At 56.8% G+C, this 12,991-nt stretch overlaps 5 protein-coding genes across 5 annotated transcripts; 4 read left to right on the top strand and 1 right to left on the bottom strand.

The window, feature by feature from the left end:
- Positions 1-831: 831 nt before the first annotated feature.
- Positions 832-2,700, top strand: CHGG_07290 (uncharacterized protein; the record flags this gene model as incomplete). Its single annotated transcript, XM_001224945.1, has 1 exon — positions 832-2,700. One exon carries the CDS (start codon positions 832-834, stop codon positions 2,698-2,700), a length of 1,869 nt encoding a protein of 622 aa, XP_001224946.1.
- Positions 2,701-3,101: 401 nt separating this feature from the next.
- Positions 3,102-4,748, bottom strand: CHGG_07289 (elongation factor 1 gamma domain-containing protein; the record flags this gene model as incomplete). Its single annotated transcript, XM_001224944.1, has 3 exons — positions 3,102-4,101; positions 4,434-4,624; positions 4,719-4,748. The coding sequence occupies 3 exons, from the start codon at positions 4,746-4,748 to the stop codon at positions 3,102-3,104; spliced, it is 1,221 nt and encodes a 406-aa protein (XP_001224945.1).
- Positions 4,749-5,086: 338 nt separating this feature from the next.
- CHGG_07288 (mitochondrial 37S ribosomal protein MRPS9) lies at positions 5,087-6,118 on the top strand (the record flags this gene model as incomplete). Its single annotated transcript, XM_001224943.1, has 2 exons — positions 5,087-5,960; positions 6,027-6,118. 2 exons carry the CDS (start codon positions 5,087-5,089, stop codon positions 6,116-6,118), a joined length of 966 nt encoding a protein of 321 aa, XP_001224944.1.
- A 1,772-nt stretch (positions 6,119-7,890) lies between these two features.
- CHGG_07287 (uncharacterized protein) lies at positions 7,891-8,327 on the top strand (the record flags this gene model as incomplete). The annotated part of the gene is made up of 2 exons (XM_001224942.1): positions 7,891-7,988; positions 8,078-8,327. The coding sequence occupies 2 exons, from the start codon at positions 7,891-7,893 to the stop codon at positions 8,325-8,327; spliced, it is 348 nt and encodes a 115-aa protein (XP_001224943.1).
- Positions 8,328-11,589: 3,262 nt separating this feature from the next.
- On the top strand, positions 11,590-12,878 carry CHGG_07286 (uncharacterized protein; the record flags this gene model as incomplete). The annotated part of the gene is made up of 3 exons (XM_001224941.1): positions 11,590-12,400; positions 12,479-12,736; positions 12,793-12,878. The coding sequence occupies 3 exons, from the start codon at positions 11,590-11,592 to the stop codon at positions 12,876-12,878; spliced, it is 1,155 nt and encodes a 384-aa protein (XP_001224942.1).
- Between the last annotated feature and the right edge of the window lie 113 nt (positions 12,879-12,991).

The following is a 12,991-nucleotide window of genomic DNA, read 5'->3' as shown; positions in this document are numbered from 1 at the left end:
CAACCTCAAGCGGGGGAGGCGCGCACTTACTACATCGCATATATTGCCGAATCAAATAAGATAACACATAAACTCCAAGCCTGCCGTGACAATGTTTGTCGAAAACAGATTGATGGATTCCCAAAAGTGGGTAATTAAAGTGAGCGTCAGGGTTAGGAGAGGGAACGGTGAAACATCACGTGGGAAAAAATATCGAGTTATTTGATTCTGATCCCTGTGGCCAACTTGGGTAACTAACACAACAGAAGATGTGAAATAAAATCCAGTCGAATCGCAGTAACAGAAAGCGACGTGTAGGATTTAAGTCGAGCTGTGCTTGGTTAGGCATATTGCAAGATTACTTTATTTTTCTTAGCCTCGCAAGAATTTCTTGCCATGAGGAAAGGGCGACCCGCTATCTCACATCTCATCTCACTGAGATTTCCTTTTCATCCTTCATGCCGGAATTCACCAGCGAAGGCTTTTGGTTTGCCAGCGACATTTCTTGATGTCAAATCACAACAATATATACTTCGACCACGACAGTACTCGGCTCATCCCGCTGTCTCTGACCATTCCGACCATCTTCCTGTCTCAAACGTGAGACCAGCATCGAGTGCCGATAACCGGCGCGTTCAAAAAACATCATCAAAACCACATCGGTGTCAGGCACAACGAGATTGTGCGTTTTGAGATTGTCTTCATTTTCCCCGTCTGCTCGCTAACCAACGATCAGTCTGTGCGCCGCCATCTGAGCACCGGGGTTTCTCATGTGGATTTCGTGAGCCTAAACAGAACCCAACCACATCATCATTCCTTGAACAGGCCTCGTCCCCCTTACAGACGACAAAAATGGACCAAAATCAACAATGGAACTGGCGCCAACGCGGCCAGGGAGAATATATCCCGCCGCCGCCTAATGGTGCGAACCCATTCGGCATGCCGTTCAGCATGCCTCCGAATTTCAAACCCGGGTGGACCCAGCCGGCACTACAGTACCCCTTTCCCCAACCAAGCCAGCCGCAGCAACAAAACGATGGTAGAGGCTGGGGTAGCCATGCGACATTCGGTCTACCAGGGCTCTCAGGGCCATTATTTCCAGCCACGCACCAACAAAACGATGGTAGAGATCAGAGCCATATGCCCTTCGGCCGCGTAGGGGACCAGCGCTATCTTCCTCAAGGCAACCAACCCCCTTCACAAAACGATGGCAGAGGCCGTAGCCAGGCACAGGCCAGTCAACCAACCTCCTGGAACCCTTTCCAGACTAGCCAGCCTCGCCAACAGGACTATGGTCGGCGCCAGGGTGAAGGGGACTTTTATCGCCCGTCACCTCAGTTTCCTGCTCCCCAACCCAACCCACAGAACCAGCAGGGTGGTGGCGGAGCCTCGGGCGGCCGTAAGCGCCAACGCTCGCGCCGCAACGAACGGCAGCGGAATCCAAGATCCCCAGGACCCCAGCGAGCCACTCCTCCTGACTGGGTTTTCCCCCCCGAGAACGCCCCTCTTCCCTTCCCCATGGATAGCCCTGCCACGGGTCCTTTTCGTTCTACCAGACCGGCGCAGCGGAACACCCCGGGTATCTCTTGGAACGGCACGAAGATAAAAAAAAAGGACATGCCGACTACCTCTTGGAGCGGCACGGGGAAAAACAAAGTAAAACACAAGCACTATCCTCAATATATTCCCCCGATCGCCGCGGAACTCCAGGCCATCGCCCTAGGCCGCCGCGACCCCATCACGCAGCCCTCGCTCGCGTCGGGCGGCATCCCCGACCCGACCCCCGAATACCTCCAGCGCGCCTCCTTCATGCCCTACCGTCTAGCCGCCCCAAAACCCATGCTCGTGGTGATCGACCTCAACGGCACGCTGGTCTACCGCCCCAACAAGCGGCAGGCAACGACCTTCGTCGAGCGGCAGCTGGCGCGCACCTTCCTGAAGAACTGCATCGACCGGTACCCCGTGGTCATCTGGTCATCGGCGCGCCCGGAGAACGTGCGCCGCATGTGCGCCCAGCTGCTCTCGCCGGACTACCTCGCCCGCGTCGTCGCCGTCTGGGGCCGCGACCGCTTCGGCCTAACCACCGAGGACTACGACCGCCGCACCATGTGCTACAAGCGCCTGACGCGCCTGTGGAACGACCCGGTCGTGGCGGCCTCGTACCCGCGGGCGCCGCGCGCACGCTCATTCGCCGGCCCCGGTTCCGACGCCAACTTACTCGAGGGCATGGACACCGTCCCCTCCGATAGCGGGCCTCTGGACGGCGGGGCGTGGGACCAGTCCAACACGGTGCTGATCGACGACACGGCCGAGAAGTCGCGCAGCGAGCCGTACAACGCCGTGACGCTGCCCGAGTTCGCGGGCAACCGGGACGAGAAGCCGGGGAGGATCCTGGCGCATGTGGAGAGGTACCTCGAGGCCTTGTCGTTTGAGAACGACATCAGTACCTTCATCAGGGCCAAGCCGTTCACCATGGACCAAATTCCAACTAGCGACCATCCGCTCAGCATGGAGTGGAGTCCGTCGTCTAAGAACAAGCCGCTCAGCAAGGAGCGAGGTCAGTCGCCCAAGAACAAGCCGAGCAGCAAGGAGCGAGGTCAATCACCCAAGAACAAGCCACCCAGCATAGAGCGAGGTCAGTTGCCTGGGATGGCCGAGCGGGGGTCGTTTGGGGGGTCGTCTCGGGCGTCGTCTCGGGCGTCGACTCCGCCGTCGGCTTGAAGGGGAGGTCCTTTTTGTAGCCTAGGTGGTGACGGGAGAAGGGCGTCGCTGTTTTGGAGGGGAGAAACCCTTGTTGTTTTATGACCGAATGTCACACCCAACTATTCGGAATTTTGTAGATATCTCTTGAAAGCTAGAGGAACGAAAATGCATGTCTCAAAGCACTTTGCACAGTTTTTGTCATGATCATTGGTTATCATTGAGCAAGCCCGCGGATGCGGTAGCTGGTGTCTATTTCATCGAGCCAGGCTCGACTTGACTACTGGTGATATCAAAGCACAATGAACCACCCAGTGGGCCCTGATCCCTGCCGATTCCCTGTCCATTCCCGTTCATCAGTCATGTCCCATAGTCTAGCACACCGCCACGTCTGGCTTGTCATGCGCTTCGCTTTTTTTGATTTATTTGAAGACCTTGCCGGCGGCATGGGGGTACTCCTTGCCGTTGACAACGACCGGCTTCTCCCACGTCCACTGGAGCTCAACGTACTCCCGGTCCTCGGGCTTGGTAGGGTCGAGCTTGGTGAACTCGTAGCTCTCATAGTCGGGAGCGACGTCGAAGACGGGCTCAAACTCCTGGCCACGGATGACAAAGGCACCCTCAATGACGGAGTCATTGTTGACACCGTACACCGACGCGCAGCCGAAGACGTACTTGCGAGAAGCCTCAAGGCGGGTGTTGAAGCCACCGATGAGGTTGCTCGACATGAACGTCAGGGTGAGCTCATCGTTATACTTGTAGGTGCACTTCCAGATAGAGTACTCCTCGAAGTTGACGTTCTCCCAGAACCACTTCATGGCATCAGGGGTCTCACTGTTAGAGTACTGGCGCTTCCACTCGTCAAGGGGAAGGGAAGCCTTGGGGAGAAGCTCAAGGGGGTGCTTGGGCTTGGGGGCCTCGGCCGGCGCCTCCTCCTCATCCTGGGGCTTGGCCGCGGCAGCCGGCTTGGGGGCCTGCTTGGCCGGCTTCGCCTGCTCAGGCTTCTTGGGGGCGACGTTGGTCAACTTGGGGGTATCGAGAAGAGAAAGCTCGGGAACAACAGCCGAGTAGATGGGCTGCTTGTAGACCGTCTCATACCAACGCGAAACGTTGGGGTTCTGCTGGCGCCACTCCTTGTCGAAGAAGTACTCGAAGCCACGCGAAATCAGGCCAGCGGCGAAGACGTCAGCCAGCGTGATGCGCTCACCCACCAGGTAGGTGTTGTCACGGAGGTGGGCCTCGACAACAGAGATGACCGCGAGGGCAGCCTTCTGCGACTCCTCGACAGCCTTCTTGTTGTAGGGGTCCTTGCCCAGGAGGGGGCGGAACCAACCGCCGAGCTTGGGCAACACCTCGCTGTTGAAGTACGACATCCACCTCAGGATCGAAGCGTAGCTACCAGGGTTATTAGCGGCCTGCGGGCTCAGAACCGGTACAACGTCACGTTGCACTTACTCCTGCTTGGTCTTGCCGAGGAGGGTGGTCTTCTCGTTCTGGGAGGTGACTGAATGATTGTCAGCATGTTGGTCAAGAAATGTGTATGCGGTGACAATCCAAGTGGGGTAAGAGAGGACAATCAGAAGTTAGAACTAAGTCAACACCGTAGTTTTCAGATAGGGATAACTGTTATTGAGAATGTCTCGGTCATCATTGTCGAAGGCGGGGCACCTGGGCAACCAAGGTACCACCGCCGTGGGGGGAGCGGGGCAGAGGGGCAACCCAACACAGAGCAGCGCAGAAAACGGAAATGCCACGTACCGTAGACAGCGATGGCGATGCACTCGGTGAGCACGAAGCCATCGGCGCCGACGAAGGTCGGAACCTTGTGAAGGGGGTTGAGCTTGAGGAACTCGGCGCTCGGCTGGGTGGTGTCGGTGTCAACCTCTTCAAGCTCGAGGTTGTTCGCCTTCGCGACGGCGCGAATGCCCGTCGAGCGGGGGTTGCCCTGTGTCGCGCAGAGAGGTCAGCAACGCGTGCGCAAATAAAAAAGCGGCGTCAATTAAATATTTGGCACCATCCTGGAGGATCGCATAACATACCGCGTAGGTGTAGAGCTGTCCGAACGCCATCTTTGCTTGTGAGTTGACAGGAGGCTGATGGTCGAGGGGAAGGGAGACGGGCAAAGAAAGCTGTCGATGAGTGAAAAGGGGATTCACAGAAAATTTATGTGGCGGGGTAGTTCAGGTGGGGTCCAGCTTCACGCGTCCTGACTGGTGGGCGCTAAGGTGCAAGAGCAGGCCGCAATCTGGTCCGGGCCCGCTCGAGCTCCGTGTCTGGAAAAATTGATGCGAAATTGTTCCGCCGAGAGCCGCAGCCCGCCAAACCCACGGGGCAACGATCTCGGCCGAACGACGGGATTCTCCTGGCGCGACCGCCGACAAATGACGGTGGACGGCCGCACGGAACGATGGCATCCTTTTCACGACGAAGGCTCACCTTAGCCCTCCGCGGCCTTTCTACCGGCCTCAATGGCGGACAACAACAGTTACTCGAGCAGCAATTTCAGTCGCTGCAACTGAGCTCAGCAATCCTTCGCCAACGGTGCATGTCGACCGATTCGACGGGGGGGAGATCTCCGGCCCCTATTACTGCCGCCGGCGAAATCGACCTGGACCAGTTGGCCAAGGGACACCTTCTTGCTTCCCATGCTCGACCAGTGCCTGTATCGCCCTCCTATTTCTCGCGCACTCCGGCATTCAATGACCGCTACCTCGCCCTCGAAAAACTATCCAGGGCATATGGCAATCTCCCGCTGATCCCGGCAGCCGATGCCGAACGTGTTGCTTGGAAGAACTTGGCAGACCTGAGGCAGTCGTTTGGCGAGCCAGTAAAGGCAACAGATTATGTCAAGTGCCTCACCATCGTCAAGCGGCTACACCAGATCCACCCCGAGCTGAAGCCGGAGGCGGTAAAGCGGGCGCTACAAGACTTCAAGCGGGACGTGCAGGCCTTCCTGAACGTGCCCAATCCGATACCCATCGACAAGTTTGGACGAGCCCTTGGAGTCGGCAAGAGAAAGTCCTCGATCGCCAGGGCGTATGTTGTCGAGGGCGATGGCCAGGTGCTAATCAACGGCAAGACACTGCCAGATTACTTCGGTCGTATCCACGATAGGGAGAGCGCCGTCTGGGCTTTGCACTCGACAGATCGGATCGACAAGTACAACGTATGGGCGCGTGTTGAAGGGGGTGGCACCACAGGGCAGGCGGAAGCCCTCACGTTAGCCATTGCGAAGGCCCTGCTGGCTCACGAGCCTGCGCTGAAGCCCGCGCTACGGAGAGGTGAGTAACAACCTTCTTCAAACCGCCAACGGCAACTTGAGGACCTCGCTAACTTATTGTTTTCAGCTGGTTGCGTTACCCGCGACCCGAGGAGAGTGGAGAGGAAGAAACACGGCCGGGTCAAGGCGAGAAAGGGATTTACATGGGTCAAGAGATAGTTTCGGCTGGGCGGGCCGTTGTGTGCTTCAGAACTGCATGGCCGACCATCCCCATGGGTTTGGTGGTCACGTCTATGCTTATCCCTCTGTAAGCTTTTTCTCTGTAACAACTGTACCACGGATAACTGTACAATACAAGACATGGGGCGTCTCAGATCTGCGTCACCGGCCAAGGGATATGGTCGAGGAGATCTGTCTACGCTGCTCCATGATGCGCCACGGCTTTCATGGAAATCGACTATATCTTCGCCGATGTCTGATTCTTCGCGCTGTGCGCCGTCGCGGCGTAGGCATGTATCGCTACAACTCATGAAGGGGAATCACCGTAACGGGTCTACTGCAAATTGCTGGCCGCAACCGGGACCTGCCCAAGAGCACTCTTCGAAAGCCATCAGGGCACGAGCTCGGTCACTCCCCCCTGCCCACTTCTTGTCCGACCTTCTCTTTCCCCTGCCCCCGATTTCTGACCCTCTCTCCCTTTTACAGGCCATCGAACACGGTGGCGGGCAGAGCGACTGAAGACTATGGGACTTGAAGGATTGGATGGTAGCTTCTGGACCAGGCTATGATTCGGCAGCCGTCCCAATCCATAAAACTGCCGCTGTGGATGAGACAGGCGTGTCCATGGCGAGCGCTAATTAGAGATCAGCGTCCATTGGTGGAGTAAGGGGTCGTGTTATTGAAGAGCTCTACCTGCGGATCACCTCTTCCGACTTGAACAATACTTATTCGTGGCCTTGCCGCATGCGTGTTGGCGAACGGTTTGCTTTACCTCCCATCTTACTAACAAGGCTTAAAAGGCCCTCTCAAAGGAACATAAGAAGAGCGAGATAGGAGGAGTCAAATGTAGGGGCAGCAAAACACCCATTGCAATAAAAATAGCTTGGGTCTATTCCTTAGCAGCATTTGATAGCTGCTTGTTTTATACATACATCAACCACTTTCACCCCCAAGGCGCTACCTGTTACTTATAAGCAATCCACATTGACATTTACGCCCCAAGCATGGTTCAGGGCCATCGGATGGTCCTGGTCTACCAGAAAACGCCGATGCAGGGACGACTGCGGCTAGGGTGCTGCGCCGTCACACGGGCGGGAGTACCCGCGGAAGCACATTGCTATGGGCGGCAACAGGTTTTCTATAGCAACACCTGTGGTGAGGAGCTGGTTGGCGGCGCGCGATCGCCACTCCAGGCATGAAGGTCATCCGTATATGGAGTACGACGAAGCATGCATACCCGCGACAACCCCATTCCGGGCCACACACATGCACACGGCACGTCTGGTAGCCCTACCCGCACGAGGTCCCAGTTTTATGGCATTCTGGTCGGTTGGGTGCCGTGCTAGTACCGGGAAGCCGACCTTGGCTGGAGCCCAATATGCTTCGGTTATCGATATCGCTTAGGACATGCGGCCTGTCTCAGGGACGAGCATGCTACACCAACTCCGTGGACTTGCCATGGTCAACATGAGGACCGAATTTAATCGTTGCCAAGCAGCCCGCCCTGTCGCCGCCTCACATCAGATGATCGACCAACCACTACCCACGCAGCACCACCAATGGCCGCTGCCCCAGAGCTGAGATCGACGCAACAGCGTAGTATACATAGCTAGTTCATCTCCCGGTCGATTCAACCTCACCCTGGGTGGTAAGTAAAATGCTGGCGGCAGTGGTGCAGCTGTGGGCGATCCCGTCAAGGTGTTTTGATGCAAAGAAACTCAAGGCGTCAAGATCCAGGCAATCGGTCCGGGCGCGTGTAGTAGTTGGGCATCATGCCACAGCTTCGACGGACGGCATCCCCCGGGTCGAGGTGTACCCGCAAGAAACACTTGGATCATTTCGCCAAGCAATATTCGAGTCAAAGCAAATGGTATACTCGAGACTTTGCCGAGGACATTGCATTTGGATTTTGGATGCCACCCACCCAGATGAGCGCATTTTCTTCTGAACCCAAGACAGGACCCTCGTGATTCATTATCTTCGGTCCACGGCGGAGGCGAGCTTCGGGTCTGCTGTGAGGCATATCCGCACCAGAAAACACAAGTCAGCGGGCCCCATGAAGGCGGTTGCTGGCATGGAAGATAACTCGACGTACATGTACTTGCTTCCGGCTAATGTCATGCTCTCATGCATGTCAACGGCCCCTCATCAAATGGTTCCAGAAGCTGGCTTGACGTCGTCTCTGATTCGCGGGCGCCGGGGCTCATGAAACTGGGCCTTGATCCTGGTCTCATTGCGACGCAGCTCACCCGCACGGACGCGATCGGCCAGGGTACATCGAGTCCTGGGCATCTGTTTCGACGACACACCTCGACGCCTCATCCTGGCAAACTCAACATCTCAACGACAAGGATCTAGGATGTTTGAACGACCCTCATTCCCACCCACAGCGTGGCAGTACCAGTACCTCGGCGGGTTCGACCAAGCAACGGAGGTGACTTCATTCTGCACCGAAGCCCTGCATAGAACAAAATTAGCAGTTTGGCCAGGCATCTGCCATGCACTGGGAGGAAAGCAGCTAACGACAAAAAGCAATTCGGACCTGAAAATCACTGCAGCCAAGGCATGAACATGTTGGCCAATTCCCTCACCCCGCCGCCCACATTCATCAAGTTCGCAGCAAACCGCCTGGTGCCCGGCTGTCGTCACAGCGCCCTGCACTTACTGTGTTGAATGCGGTGGTGGTGCAAATGGCTGGGGGGGCCCGGGATCACCGCCACGACGGTCTCAAACACCATTGAGATACGAGCAGCGGCACAACGCGACGAGAACCCTCCGGTCGGCCCGTGAGCTCTGCAAAGCCATGCGAGAATGTGGTACGTGACCCGAACCTGCAAGGGGCATTTGTCTCGGTCGAGGTACTGCATAGTGAGGGGGTGCGGAAGAGACCGATGGATTCGAGCAATGGGAGTCCGGGATACCTTGGGTGGCGGGAATGAGCAGAGCAGGCCATCCGACCTGCCCTAACGCCAGAATTTCAAGCTCCTTCCGTTCTCAAAGTTGCCGTTGCCACCAATGCCCGGGCGCACGGTTGGTCAGGCAAAGAAATCCCATGGAAGTTCTGCGCTCCTGCTTCGTTTGTGGATTTAACCTTCGTTGCCTCCATGCGGAAGGAAACACACTAACGAAGCCTGTGTCTTCCATTTCCTGTGGATGCCCTGTCTCGGCGATGGCCGGCCGCCCACGAACAGAATGGACCCATTTCTCTCTTTTTCCACCGCAGCAAAAAAAAAAAAAAAAAACCCTTGTCCATTGTCCTGCCACGAGCGCCACGAGCCACGAGACATGCGCACCGGAGCCCAGCCCGATCATGCGGGCCTGCGACCAACCGACTCATGTCCGACACTGATTGCATTCAACAACTGCGGAGAACAGTACTTCATACCTACCGAGCGAGCTACCTAGCCAAGAACCCCCGGCGAAGTCACAGCGTCATAAGTCGGTAGATACCGCCGTAGTTATTCGCCGGTCCAGCTGGGGTTTTGCTTCGTTCTGATTGATCCAAAGGACTTAAACACGATCCTGCCAAAGTCTGAGATAGACAACAGGAGGTACCCTGGCTGTTTGGGGTGTGTGTATCGCAAACACTTTTCGCCTCTCCTTCCTGCAATCGTCACCGGCGTTCCAGAAACGCACATGGTCATGACTCTTCGTTTTATCATGTTGCTTTCGATTTCGGCACTCGCAATCGGTGATGCGGTCCCCAAAGCTTGCCTGTGACGGGGGCCTTCCCTCACGACATTGTTAACCCCCTTCCCAGACTCCCAGACACAGTAAAGGGAAAAAGCATACTGTCTCTAATAATAATACCGGGCGTCGAGATTACAACATTACCAAACGCTACCCGGCTTGCACGCGCTGCAAAGACACGTCAATTCGGCAAGCCTCCCGGTTGCAGATCCACCCGCCCCCCTCATCAGTCAGCGATCCGGTCCTGTGGGCACGCACGGCGTCTCCCTCTTGGTGGGGGGGTGTGTCGCTGGAGATCTCGACCCTGCTTGCGGCTTGAATCCTTGAATTCCACCTCGAGACACCCCTCAACACACACCTCTCCCATGTCGAAGCCAAGCACCGGCCACAGTCCCTCAGGTACGTAACTTCGATAACTAAAATGGTCGGCCGTGTGGAGCAGCGCGAGTGTCCTCCGGATCGACCCCAGAGAACGACTCGTTAATCGAGATGCGATTCCCCATTGGTAGTCTTCATGTACACCATCTCCCCCAGCTGCATCCTTCCCTTCCCACGTTTGCCAACCTGCGCTGTCTTGCACTAGCATTTCGGCCCTTGTTGTCTAGGATACCTGGCCGAGACGTGCGTCTCTTGTCTCCTTCTGAGAAACATCAACTGCTTCCCTACTCTACACCTTACTGGTTCCAAACTGCTGCCCGCCCAAACGAGACAGAGGCAGTTGCGGACAGAGCTGCCGTCGAGGTCAGCATCCGTTGGGTGAGGGTGAGGGATCGCCGCTCGCGATATATTTGTGTAAGTGAGCAACCTGGTCCCGGCCCGCTCCTGGAAGACGGCGGTCCCCTGTCTTGGACAATCCCGTTTCTCCAAAAACTCTTCTATCGCCAGCCCCAAACGGACAAAGGCCTCAGCGCTCACTGCCCTCTCCCCGGATAGACCTGTACGCATCGGCGGAGGGCTGGTATGCGCCCAAGTGCAAATCGAATCATACCTTTCCAGCACAGCTTCCGTTCCTCGGGGCTTTAAGGACAGCCGCACCGGCCAGTTGGTCAGAGCGGAAGGTGCCAGTTGGTCCGAGTGGAAGGTCTGCTCGAGTTCTTGGACCCTCCGCCGCTTCAAGTCTAGGTATATGATCCCCGCTCGTGTGGTTGAGCGAGTCGTCCATCCCAGTCCGCACACAACCCTAATCGGCGACTCGCGGTCAAGTCCTCTTCGACCTTGGTCAAAGTTTCGTTATCCCCACTTTTGAGTCGCAAGTCCAGATCTCCATAGCAAGCGGTATCCTTGCGAAAGCATCTTTCCGTCGGGGTTTGGAGCTTAGATAGACCCATCCATCCGTCAGTTCTGCGCCAGTCATCGACTCTGAGAAAAAGCACGCACGGAAACCAAGACGACGACGTTCCAGGCCAACAACAACCCTCCCACGCGGCGGTCTGTCTTCTACGGAAACCCGCCTACACTTGGCACGAGAGAGAAATCAGGCGTACGTACTAGCAGACCTGCACCGACGGTTTCGCCTCCCCGCGACGCCCGCTGCGTTTTCGCCTTGACCGTTTTGGAGCGGACCCCCGCTCAGCTTTCGCACCAAAATCGACAACCACGCAACGCATCGAGTTTTTGTTTGCGACTTTATCGACATCAGGAAGTTCCAGGGGCCGTCCATTTTGTGACCAGATCGCCGAGAAATCCGGTTTCTGCATCGCGGCCCTGCTCCACTCGTAGCGGGATACTGGGTGGACTGGGCGTTTTCGGTTGCCGGGTACTAGTTCTAGGACTTGGGGGGAATGGACGACAACAGGGGCCAGCGGAGGCAGAATGAACCGCCCATCTACTCCGCTTCCAGTTCGCGGCACAACCCATCGCTCCAAGAGCAGCCGCAGCCACGGCGACCCTTCCCGGGCGCTCAGGGGGACAGGTTTCGACCGCCGCCCCTCAGCACATCGCCGTCAGGGTCATCGCGAGGGATAGGCAGCTCGACCGGCTACGGTGGTTATTATCCAGATACATCGACGACAGGCTTCCCGACAGCGGCGATACCTCAGGGTGGGATGAGCTACCACCAGTCCACAACCGACTACGGGCAAGCGGATTCGCGACCGAGCCAAAGTTTTGGCAGCACGTACACCCCGGGAATGATGTACAACGTGCAGCAAACGGGAGGGCCACAGGCCGCTGCCGTGTACGATGCGGGCCAGCAGTTTTCATCGCGGCAGGCTGCAGGACTGCCGATGATGGCGACGGATGTCACGGGTGCCTACTTCCAAAACGAGCCAACCAACGCAGCAACCACGTCCAGCCTGCAAGCGCAGACGGGGTCTTCGAGCACGCCCCAGGTATATCAGCAGCCGGGCATGCATGGCTATTCCACCGGTAGCATAGCTACGATTGGAGGGATGGCTGCGCAAACGACTCCTGCTACCGACGTGAGGATGAGCGCAGAGTACCCTCCTGGCACGGCAGCCGACGCCTCGTACATCGATTACCAAGCGGCGCTGAAGGGAATTTTCCAGGATATTCAAAACGGCGTGCTCGCACCAGCTAGTGATGCCCTCCTGCAGATTTCCGACTGGCTCTTGACGCATGTGGTGGAATTGGGTATGTTGGCAGACGCTGCCGCTCTTCTCCCCCGTACAGATGGTCGGAGCACAGACTGACGAATTCACTCCGTTCTAGGCCTCACTTCTGACAACCAGGATCTGCACAGCGAGAGGGTCAAACTGTGGGACGATTTCAACCATGCCTGGCTGGCTATGTTCCAGCGCCAGAAGGAGATGATGGAGTCGGGGCAGCAACTGCAGAAACCACAATGCCTTGTCCCCCCGGAAGGCCTCCGGAAGATGGGCAAGGATCTCGTGAAGCATTGTGATAGCATCGAGCGACACGGCCTCGTCGACTACCAATTCGGAGTTTGGGAAGAGCGTATCGTCGAGAGTAGGTTCTTACCTCACCCATGCCTCTCATGCGCATTGCTAACAATATGGCGGCAGTCTTGGAGGAGTGCCTAGATCTCTATGAGAAAGCCAACACATCCGGAAGTGGCGGCGAGGGGAGCTCAAATGAACGCCACCGCTAACACGCACTGGGTACTCAATGGGATTGTAATCGCCAGTCCTCCAAAGCTTGCACCGCGTCCCAACTTGACCTAAGATCCGCCCCCTACCCTTTTTTTCGGCTTGTTTTGCTCGT

Source organism: Chaetomium globosum, genomic scaffold, assembly GCF_000143365.1.
Source record: "Chaetomium globosum CBS 148.51 scaffold_5 genomic scaffold, whole genome shotgun sequence".
Classification (NCBI taxonomy): domain Eukaryota; kingdom Fungi; phylum Ascomycota; class Sordariomycetes; order Sordariales; family Chaetomiaceae; genus Chaetomium; species Chaetomium globosum.
The sequence above is the reverse complement of the archived record's forward strand: the minus strand, read 5'-3'. Positions and strand labels throughout refer to the sequence as shown.